General features: G+C 35.1%; 1 protein-coding gene across 1 annotated transcript in view; it reads right to left on the bottom strand.

The window, feature by feature from the left end:
* Window positions 1-11,849, bottom strand: part of ARID2 (AT-rich interaction domain 2) — a 166,880-nt gene extending 155,031 nt beyond the window's left edge. The window contains exons 1-2 of the mRNA XM_049626673.1: window positions 11,841-11,849; window positions 11,643-11,740 (exon numbers count right to left, since the gene is read on the bottom strand). Coding sequence (XP_049482630.1) covers window positions 11,643-11,740; window positions 11,841-11,849 — 107 coding nt within the window. The remainder of the gene's footprint in view (window positions 1-11,642; window positions 11,741-11,840) is intronic.
* Between the last annotated feature and the right edge of the window lie 726 nt (window positions 11,850-12,575).

The following is a 12,575-nucleotide window of genomic DNA, read 5'->3' as shown; positions in this document are numbered from 1 at the left end:
CCATATCAGCTCTGTGCTGACAGCGCTTGGGTTTCTCTCTCCCCTCTCTCTCTGCCCCTACCCCACTTGTACTCTCTCTCTCTCAAAATAAATAAAACTTAAAAAAAAATGCTATGTATGCCACAATAATGAAATATAGTGAGATACCATTTTTTAATCCCTCACATTAGTAAAACTTAAAAAGCTTGACAAGCACATAGCAAGGCTTTGGGAAATAGGCACTTTCATATACCGTGGTGGGAATGCTAAATAGTTCTTTCCCACAAAGGGAATTTGGCAATATTTAACAAACTACATATGCATTTACTCTTTGATTACTACATCAACACCCAATTTAGTAATTTGCTCTGAAGATATATCTCCAAAACTTTCAAACCAGGTTTGTATAAGATTACTAGATTTGCAGATGACTCATATGGCATTATTTGCTATTCTAAATATTGGAAACAACCTAAGTGTCATCATGTAGGGGACTGGTTGGATAAACCAGGATATATACACACAATGGAATACTATGCAGCTGTTAAAAAAAGAATGGGACTTTATGAATTTATTTAGAGTGATATTCAAGATACATTAAGTAAAAAAAGGCAAAAGGCATTCTCCATTTCAACAGAAACTAAAAGTGTATATATAAATATATATATATATACACATATATTCTATATATAATTTTTACAAAAAGAAACACAGGAAGGATAACCAGATGCTAAGGAAACTAGTTATCAACAAAGCCTAAGTGGAAGGGGTAGAAGAGAAAGGGAAGAGAAGAGGGTAACCTCCAAGTATATCTTAAATTTTGATTTTATAATTTTATTAACTGTTTCACATATTCATAAATAAAATTTAAAAAACAAAAATGGGGAAAAACAAGAATGAACACAAATGGGAAAAATTCGAATTTTACTGTATTTTAAGTGAATAACAATAACAGAAAAAAAAGAATCCAATCACTGAGAATTTTTTAACAAAATACCAATATAGCTTCAGTTTGAACACTAAAAAAACTGCAAAGAAATTTGTAACTCTACTTAGCAAGTTTGTTGTTTGTAGTGGTATGGGTGTAATAATTCTTAAACTGTACTCTCTATATTACAGACCTGACCAGATGAGTAAATATACTGGTATTGGGTACTAGAGTTCTTAATGCAGGAGAAGGAAGATACACAGTATGGAAGAAGCCAAGAAGAAACTTGTGTGCATTGCAGCTAGAGATGTCAGTATATATAGCATTATCATTTTTTTAATATGTATATTTATATTTAATCTTCCAATCAGTTTTCTAGGTGGGGAGGATGGTTTAGTGTTGGTCTGGCTGTATTTCATGGACGCAAGACACATAAAAGGCTTCCATGCTGTTCCACCATCTTGGCTCCTCCCTATGTATATTTATATTTAAAATAAAGAAACTTCCTAGCTCTTCCTCTGCAAGAGCCTGGAAGAAAGACAATGCAACAATCGGTACACCTGCCAACCAGATCTTGGTTTCAGTATACCATTCCACACTAAAGAAACCCAGAACTCCCTGGAGAAATAGCTGATGCTACAGATAGGTAAGCAAAACACAAATTGACTCCGGAAGATCTTAATTTTGTCAGAAAGCATGGAAGAGCTCAAAAATAGAAACATGTTAAAGACACAGGAACCAGTTTGAAAGGGTTCCTACTGGCCAGACCTAAAGAGCAAAATACATAACACATATTAATCCACTGTATAAAATAAAAACATAATAAATAAGAATGAAAATATTATCCTTACCGTAGATTGCTAAGAAATGTTGAAAGAATGATAGAGCTAGAAAATAAGCACTATACATCCATTATAATTAACTGATTCAGGCAAGAATCATCAATGGACATTAAAACTACTGGGTAACAGTTTAACGGTGAGCAAGATATTTACATGCTCTTAAAGTATGTCCCCACAGGTTAATTATTAATTACAAAAGAGAAAATGAAAACTTTGCAGTAGAGAAACCAGAAGGACATCACCTTAAACCAAAGTTAACCTCAACAATAGGACAAAGTGACATTTGGCCTCCTGCCAAAAATGCCTAACCTAAATCTAATCCTGGAAAATCATCCGACAAATCCAAATTATAGTACCGTTGGCTTGTCCTGCTCGAAAATGGTAATATCATGAAAGGATGAAGAACTGGAGATATAACTAAATGTAATACAAGATCATGGATTTGCAGGGTTGGGCACAATTGCTATAAAAGATATCTTTGGGATAACTGGCAAAATTTGAATAGTCTGTATATAATACAGATTAATATGATTATATCCATGTTACGTTTCCTGAATTTGATAATTGTATTATTGCTACACTAACAGAATGTTTTATTCTTAACATAACTCATATTTAGGAATAAAGACCATGATATTTATAATGATATCAAATGATTATAAAATAGTAATAATAATATATGTATACCATCACATATAAAGAGAAAAAGATAAAGCAAATGTGGCAAAATAATAACTGGCCAATATAACTAAAGTGTAAGCAAGAGTTCACACAGAGTCAAAAAAATTTTTAAATCTTTAAAAAAGAAAACATAGCAAGGAAGGAAAATGATTAGGTTTACTATTTCTCAGATTTTTTTACTATTAGATTGAATTAATGAATTACAATGTGAGGCTACCTGGAAAAACTACTCACAAATTCAGAGGTTTGACTTTTTAATGGTGTAAACTAAGAAGATAATACAAACCACTTAAGCACACTTCACCTATCACTTGGGAGTGCACTCGGAGGTAGAGTGCTAAGGTAGGAACTTCTATTTATGAAGTACAAAGTGGTCTGATCGGTGTTCAAATACATTGAAATTTCACTTAATCTATGAACGATTATGAAAAGTGTAATCAACCTGAGCATTACTACTGACAATTTTAAATTCTAAAGTACTACAAGTAAGATACTTTCTACATAGAACCCTAACTTATGGTCTCTTCTTTGTCCTATTTTAACAGATAAATGTTCCTACTGGCCTCATGTGTGTTTCTATTAACATTTTATTTATTTAAAATGGGCTAGGAGAGGGACAAAATAAAATTTCATCTGAAAACACTTCACCATGAATGATGTATGATTATATAGTAAAATTCATCTTTGTGCACGGAGCAACTGACCAATGTACCCCAGAAGTGGGAATTAACCAAGGCCAACAGTAAGAACTCAGAAAGGTGAGAATTAGATATTGCCATACTTCACAGTAAGATGTATCTTCAAGCAATAGATTCTTATACAACTTTCTCTAAATCCTGCTTCATAAGAAGCAACACTTTATTTTGGCCCCACTAAATGGCAATGACTAAAATCATTTACTGATAGAAACAAAAGGTAAATATAGCAAGAACATGGGCTATTCCTGAGGATATTTAACAACTATAGATAATGAAGGGTGGTAAGACAATGCTTTGTTAAGGCAAGTCTATCAACTAAGGAACGAAACAGAAAGGCAAAAGGGAAAAAGTATGGTCTGAAAATATGTTAAAAAAAAAAAAAAAAAACTTTTCTACCAGTCCACTATGGCTGACACTTGAGATTGAGAGTTGGCTATTACCTATAGCCCTTTTCTTTTTCTTTCTTTCTTTTTTTTTTTTTTTTTACAAAGTAGCCCATTTGTGCCAAAAGAAAAGAATTTGAGTTGTGTAAAGAATTTTTTTCTAAGTGTTATTTTTTCTAAGATTAAATAACAGCAATTACTTCTGAAATTTGATGATAAAAATAAAATCTCACATATGAAAATGGTTTGAAAAATCAAGGCAGTGCATTAAAAAACAAGCTATTGTTAATATTGCTATTTTTATAGGAATTTAAACAATGTAAGTTAACTTCCCTAAGCAGAACTGGGACAGACCTACAAAATCCTCAAAAAGTAGAAAAGCATTCAGTAAGTTCAATAAAACAAATGGCATATCATTTGGAATGAATATCATAAAGTCCTATATAGGAAAAAATAACAACAACAACACCCCACCTAGATATTAAGGAAAACTTATTTTTAATTAATTTTTAAAATCCAAATTATGTAAATACAGTTAAGAGAAGTTTGAATTGGTAATTCATATACCTTTTTATTCCCCTTAACTGAAGTGGAGCCCTTGTTAGCTTCTCTGGAGCCCAGAGACAAAGTATAGGGTGTGTCCAGGCTCTGTTTAGAGACGACAGGTGCAGCTTGAGCAGGTGCCCCAGACCAGATGTCACCTAGAGGTTTTATTCTGGATGTAGCCCTGGCCAACATGTTGATGCCAAGTCAAACTAGTTATCTCAGCAACTAAGTTGGTTTCATTACAATACTTCAATCAGCTGTTCTCAAACTTCAGCACACTTAAGAATCACCTGTGGCACACTTATTAAGAATACAGTTTCATACTACTATTATCTAAAAGCACCAATCAATCTTAGCACCACTAATATGGGACAACTAAATATTACATGTCTCATGATTCGATGAAAAGCACAGCACTATCTAATAAGTATGCCTGAAATACTGAAATTGAATGTTATCAACCTTTAGATGTATCAGTTTTCAGGAAATAAACACAGGGGATAGAAGAACAAGTTAACTGACACTAGAAGGAAGTGACCAACCAAATTGATCATTTGGTACAATCTGAAGAACAAATGACTCCCTTACTTCAACAAATCAATGGCATGAAAGGAAAAGAAAAAGGAAACTGTTAAGAGACTAATGAGATAAAACAGCCAAAACAGATTCAGCCCCACCATAAAATCTCCTGCGGTAAGATGGGGTGGACCCTGCAAACAGTGACTTAGAAACTATTGGAATTATGGATCTATCGTTCTGGGACAACAATTCAGAATGTGACAGCTATTCCTAGATATCACCAAGAGATTGTAGTTCCAGCAACAGGTTATTGCAATGTACTTAGTCAACAGGGTATATATCTTGCAGACATGGATTAACTTCCACTTCACAACATAATGAATATGCAAAAAGTATCCAAGCACAAATGAGATTTCTTTATACTCTGAAACAGAAAAATACGTTAGACTCTTATTTTAGTAACACAATTCTTGGAATGCTTAATGAAATTCATAGATAATCCAAACATTACTGAGAGTAACAATTTATTCTAGGTCCTACCAAAGTTATATTTCCAAGTGAATACACCAATAAATTTTATGATAGGTAACCAACACCAATATCAACCAGCATATATGCACTTCTGAATAAACTGCATCAATCTGCCTATTTTCCTTGGTTCTACTATGAATAAACTGTACCAGCCAGGTTATTTAAATTTATTTTAAATTCAAAAGCCAGTATTTTTGCTTTTTGTAAAAACTGTGCTTATAACTTCAAGCCATAAAATATTTGACCACAACCTTTAACACTAACACCCTTATTTTTTAAAATCTTTTTTTTGAAGGTTTTTTTTTTTTTTTTTTTTTTTTTTTTGAGAGACAGAGAGAGACAGAGCGCAAGCTGGGAAGGGGCAGAAAGAGAGGGAGACACAGAATCCGAAACAGGCTCCAGGCTCTGAGCTGACAGCACAGAACCCGACACGGGGCTCGAACTCATGAACTGTGAGATCATGACCTGAGCTGAAGTCAGACACTTAACCGACTGAGCCACCCAGGCGCCCCACTAACACCCTTATTTTTAACTCCAGCAAGTTTGGTTCTTAAACCAACATGTACTTTTTTTTTTTCTTAACATTTATTTTATTTTTGAGAGAGAGAAAGAGACAGAGCATGAGCAGGGGAGGGGCAGAGAGAGAGAGGGAGACACAGGATCGGAAGCAGGCTCCAAGCTGTCAGCCCTGCCTGATGCGGGGCCTGAACTCACCAAGTGCAAGATCACGACTTGAGCCGAAGTCGGCACTTAACAGACTGAGCCACCCAGGCGCGCCAACCAATACGTACTTCTAAACAGCTTTCCCTAACATTGAAATTTATGATCTGACTTCCCAATTTTTTAAGTCATAGAACTGAAGTGAATACAAAGTTTAAGCAGGACCATCACCATATTTCAACAAAAGTAATTACTACCCCACAAAACAATGTGATCAATAATTCTGCTCCAATTCTTTAAAGAGGCTTGTATGGACAAATTTAAAATCCAAATTTAAATATAAATATCCTGTTCTAAAAAAAACCCTCTAGTTTGAATGATGGACAACAGGGAAAATAGAGAGCAATTACTTGCTTTTCGAGGGGCTGCTGACTGGTCAAATAAAACTAATCATAAATTCTTTTGTCATGAAGAATATCAAGCTAATATGTGAACTACTGCCTGAGACTTAAAAAATCTTTACCATGTCATATTTTTGTTGTTGTTGTTTTTTGTCTTTCATAACATCATGGTTTAAATAGTAGAAAAAATATTGTTATGAATCTACAAGGACAGCTTTCTCCATTCTGGACCAACTAAAGCCACTGCTTATCTTACAGGTTCAACTTCTTCTATTTGGACTGCAATATTTCTTTACCTTTCTTTTACTGGCAATGAACACAAGATAATTTTAACATCCCCCTATTTCAAACAAATATTTAACAAGTACTACCAATGTAATTTTGCACAGCCATTGATAAAGACATGCGAACAACAGCTCCAAAAAATTTACATTGGTATTTATGTATGTCTACATAAATATACACAATTACCTCTTATTTCTCATTTCCTTATTATTTTCTATATTTAAAATTTCTCTTCCTTAACCCTTATTTCTTCCAGTTCAGAGCTTCCCAAACTGCTCCAAAGAACCTACAAATATTCCTCAAACATGGGGTTTGGTACCACATTCCTGCGGTGTGTGGGAGTGTCAGGGAAACACCATTTACTGTGGTTGGGGGAAAGGAGGTAATAAACGGACTTTCTCCAAACTGTGTAGAGATCCATATGCACATCAACAAAATAAAGTCTCTAAGAAGTCCTGTAATTAACCCAAATTTAGCTGTACTGCTCAAATTCATTCGGTCTTTTTTCAAGGAAACACACTGACATTTCAAGAAAACAAGTATTTAAAAGGCACAAATTGAGAATTTCTACTCTAATTGATCCTGAATACCAAGGAGTATGGTAATGATGGCGGTGGCAGGTCAAAGAAGCAAAGACTGAGAAAATCCCACTCACTCTGCCCCACATGTCCTCTAATTCCCAATTCGGACCAACCCCATTTACACCAGTAAACTTTAGTAAAGTCTATACCACTCTGGAACATGTCCAGTAAGTAGACTACACCAAATATTAAGAAAAGTTCTAAACACTTCACCTAAAAATATGTATTGAATACTTGCCTGCAGACTAATATACCTAAATTCCAATGAATCAAAATGTTTGTTTTTCATTCCTTTTGAAACTTCCAATATTACTCAGTTTGGCAATATGAAGGATTCACTGCAGTGATATGGTTTTCTATCAGTTATAGTGGATTTCACACACAACCAACTATGAAAATACTGAATCCACAACAGAGTGCAGGTAGGTTTACAAAAGAATGCTCCTATTTAGAAATACACACTTTTAGTTAAAGGCAGAAAATGTTATGTAAAAAACCGCAAACATTTTTGGGAGTTATAGTTAAGCTCCTAGTTGGTTACCTCAGTAAAATATGTGTCTTCAGTGAACGAACTATCTTGGAGTGAGTGAGATTTATTTCTACTTTGGGGCAAATTTAAGCTGTTTAAACACGATTTCTAAGACACAACATTAACCTGGCTGAGCTCTGATCAGTCTCACAACCTTCTCCACTTTCTACTCCTTTCCACAAGTCTGCATGCCCTTTAAAATGTAACAGACTATCAGAAGAGATCAAAATCAGGTTTGTTCAAAATGAAAGAATACAGTTTATAAAATTAAATTTAAAATACATACACGAATAATTTATTTAAGTACAGTTGTCCTTTCAATCTCTATATTACTTCTCTTTTTCTTCCTTGAAAAAAGCAAGTAATGTCTGCTTACCAATTCTGTTTAGCAATTCACAAACTCAGAGTATTACTTTATTTACTTACTTATTACAATTTTGAAGCATTGTTTCACTTAACGTCAAGAGATTCATTAAATGCTTTCTCTTAAAAGAGATAACGTACATGGTATACACTAACTACAGAACATATGAGTGTATTCATTCTATTTAATTGATAAATGTAAACTCCTCCTGTTGGTATAATGTAAGGGAGGGCTTTATTCACCAAGGGGAGAAAAATAGAATAAACTCACAATGCAATTGAAAATTCACTCTGGTGGGTACAACTCTACAGTGAAGTTGCTGACTACTCTAAAGGTAGGTACATGTAAAAAAAATCATTTCATATTAGTTCCATACAATATTTTTTTTTAATGTCCAAGATATTTCACCTCCTTTCCAAAAAATCAAGTTTTGTAATAGAAATATCAAGTCAACCTTGACTATAGCTATAGTAATGCTGGCATAAGCTACAAGAAAATTCTTCAACTAAGTATTTGAAATAGTTACCTAAATCTTCATACCAAGGCTTCAAATTTTTAAATGGGACTAACAGTAGTAAATTGCCCCCCAGTCTTTGCACCAAAACAAAATAAAATTCACTGAATAAATATAGAACATATTGTGTATATTGGCCATACATTTAACCATATGTAACTCTCAACCATATTTTAATTTCTTAAAATCATTTGCGACTAACAAACTGAATTGATAATAGACTGATTAAATGTTACAGAACATGTGTCAGGAATACAACTTTTTTTGTCCAATTAACAAATGCCCCTAAAGTCATTTGGATTTTTTTTTTTTTTTTGCACTTTAATTTCTCCAACTACAAAATGTGGGAAATATTCCCTGACCATTTTATACTTATAGGGATATCCTAATAATAAACATTTGTGGAAGAAATTGAGATGTACAGGCCAAGAAAGGAACTAAGTGGAAACAAAATATATGTACATCATAAAGGATTAATACCCAATTTTTAAATATCGAGTACTGCTACTCATTACCAGTAGGCACTAACATTTAAAACATTAAATGCCAATGTTAAAACAAATCGTCAATTGCATTTTCAATTTTAGACTTTGAGAAATTTTTATACTCAATCTACAAATGAATAAATGTATGTTTGATACAATCAAGCAAACTTTTAGCAGACCACTAAACTCCAGTTTCTACATTCAATGACTGTCCATGTTTGTATGAAAACAAACATAGAAATGTTAGGATATATACATGGCCAGCATACTAGTTTGGTCTTCTTTATTTAAGTGTCTGTAATATTATGAAGATACATCATAACTTCCTTCATACTGACTATATCTGGCTAACAGCCATCCATCTAATTAATAATGAAATTACAGAGGAATGTCAGCAAGTATTAAACTTGTAGAGTAAATGAGAACTAACATATATAATAACAGTCTTACAATAGGTCAAATGAAAAAGGAGTTCTTATTTTAAAAAAATATTCTACCTGTGATTTACAAAACACACTGCATTATCTGCTCATCAGAAACCATGATATTCAACATGATATATCAAAGAGGGGACTCACAAAGTCACTTCATTACTATCTCTTACTATGAAGAGGAACTCTTATAGTTAAGTCACAGAATTACTGTGAAAGCTTGGCATCCTGTCTGCCAGTTAAGATTTTTCAGAGGAAGGTGTAAAACCCAGCATAATACATGTCCTCTAATTACACCACTCTGGAAAAAAATCTTTCAAGGTTGGTAGTACCCAATCTTTGACCAGCATATTTCTCTTGTATTTCTTTACAAGCCATACAAATCTTCACATGGTTTTATTTTCCAAAACAAATGCTTCAACTTTTTTCCTAGTAGCCTAGCTACAACCCTACAAAAACAAACCTGGAGAGTGACATATGGAGGAAAAACAAGTTTAGCTAAGGACATAGTTCAAAAAGCAGCTTCTAATAGGAGAATAAAGCTCAAATTGATATAAGAACAATGTGAAGAGTCGCAAACAACCCTGAAACTATATACTTAAAAACAGTACTTGTAAGTATTATCAGTGAATGATATGATCTCAGGATAGAAATCACTACTGGAAAAAACAATATTTATGTAACTTGTAAAAAACTGGAATTCAAGGCAGTTAATTGATTATGCTAAAACTTGGTTAGTATGCATGTAAGTTCTTCAGAAAAACATCTCACGAACCATATATATCATTCAGTACCTTTTGGGTATTAAATTTCAGTCAATCAATCCAATAAATATTAGGCATAACTTTAAACTGTGTTACAAAACAGTTTAAAATCCAAACAGTTCAAACTGATTATCAGAAAACCAAGACCTGTATGAATAATATTCCTCTCAATATTATAAATGGAAATGGGCAAGTGAGTATCACCATAAATATAAAATTCTCTACTTCTCACCACATTACTTCTCACCAAATCAACAGTTTTGGGGGGTTAATTTAATTTTACTTTGTTTTTCGCTTTAGATCTTTATTTAAAAATGTACGCACACCTACTGCCATCACAGACAAACTAGAGTAAATAACAACTAGCCATATTTAATGTTTTCTAGACTTCTGTGCAACTCAGTAACTATCCAAAAAGTTCTGTGAACTCTTCAGCTTCAAGCCTGAAGTCAGTCTAAGATAGCCAATAGAAAGTACACCTGGGCAATTACTGCATTTCCTACTTCAGAGTGTTGAACTTAAGACAGAGTATCTACATTTGGATACTGCATTTGGAGCAATGAGAAGTGCCAAGCTCAATCTATGCAGAAGCTACATTAACTAAAAAAAGGCTATCCCTTAATATCATTATCAAAAAGCAATAAATATGAAGAGCATTATTTTAGTTTTAAATAACCACCACCAACTAAGGACCCTCTATGAGTAAGTAAGCATTAAAAATAAAAGATGACCTCATAACAGGTTACAATATGAAAATATTCCTAGCAGAAAAAAATAATAATACAGCTTAATCAGGAAATATCTTTTCTGAAGTGTATCACATTATCAACTGAATAAGCAATTTACTTTGTCATATACAGTCAAAGGAGGGAGAAAATGAATAGAAAATCGAAATCATTGTACTCCACTTCGTAATCTTCCTACATATATAATAATCCTTTGGAACGTTTTGAAGTCACTCAAAAATTCCAAAGAACTTACTCTAAAAACTCTCCTGGTCACCTAAGGCACCAACATGTTATGCAGTGTAGAAATATTCTACTGAAAAACCACTCCGTTACACGGTTCCACACAAGAGGTTTCATTTTTTAAAAATCTTAAAAGTCAGGATTTTAAAAAGGCAAAGGAGTTTCGAAGGCAAAGAAAAATTTTCCCAAGGGATACAAAGTTTCATTAACTATCTTAACTCTTTTACTAAGCATCACCTCTCTGCCCCTCCGTGGATATCAAGCCATCAATAACAATGTCACAAAAGAATGTTTACCAAGATGGGGGGTAGGGTGTCACCTGTAAAGATCCTGTATGAAAAATGTAAACAATCCTAAAATAGATGAGGAAAACTTTCACCTTCCTACAACCTCGCTTTATGGGTATTTGATGTTTCTCAGACTGAAAAAATGAACAGAAGTCTAGAGACTGTCTGCTGTGCAAGGTTTGTTTGGGGGCTTTCTTTTTGCTAAAAACAAATCTCCCCTTAAGTCCCTCGATTCCAAATACTGTGGAAGAGTCACTACTACTCACCGCAAGTAATACTGTTTTAAAGCAAAGGCAGCGTTAGAACAACTTCTGGGAAAGTTGAACTCTTCAACAATTTCTCCCCACTGATTCTTCTCAGAAACCTGTTAAAAACACAGCCACACTTGTCTGAGAGTGCACCATCCAAGAAAACTCTAACCTAACTGTGAAATAAATACCCATTCTACAGAGATCTGTAGATACCTCAAGCATCAGTGGGTGTTTCAGATCGATCCGTAAGAGTTCCTAAGCAAGGGCTGCTCGAATCACCGTGTTTTCACCCGAGAGCCCTGTATTTAATAGCACTTGTTTTGTTTGGGGGGCGGGAGGGGGGGGTGGTGGTGGGTTTGTTTTGTTTTTGAAGCCCGGACAATAACCAATCGCAAGTCCCTCTGTCGCCCCCTTTTAAATCTCAACGCGGTCCGTTTACACTAAAAAAAAAAAAAGTTCAAAAGGATCAATACTGTTCCGGACAGCGACGTCCGCAGGTTCTGGGGGGGCCGGGGCCGGGGCCGATTCCGATCCCTCTCCCAGATCTATCCATCTCCATAGGCCCTTCTTTGAGGCCTACAGCTTCTGCCTAGCCTTGAAGCCTAAGATGGCTATTTGGAGACAGGTCCTGGTTTCTTTTGTTAGCTGTATAAACCGAGGGCGACGGGGCCGAGGCTGTGCCCCCGGCTGCCGGGATCATTTCGCAGCCGATTATCGATGTTAAACCTGCCCGCGCTAATTTTGAGTTGCACGAAAACTGCTCTCAGAGTCTGTGTGTCTCTGTGTCTCCGCCTGTGCTAGAGCGGCAGCGGCGGCAGAGCTGACTCGCGAGCGAGCGAGCGGGCGGGCGGGCGCGGGCGCGGGGCTCGGGCGGGCGCCCCGCACGCCCGCACTCCCCGCCGCGGCGCTCAGACCCCGTCGGGCCGGCCGGGCACCGGGCAGGGCGCG

The sequence above is a fragment of the Panthera uncia genome, chromosome B4 (genome assembly GCF_023721935.1).
Source record: "Panthera uncia isolate 11264 chromosome B4, Puncia_PCG_1.0, whole genome shotgun sequence".
NCBI classification, from domain to species: domain Eukaryota; kingdom Metazoa; phylum Chordata; class Mammalia; order Carnivora; family Felidae; genus Panthera; species Panthera uncia.
This window is presented reverse-complemented; position numbering and strand designations above follow the sequence as displayed.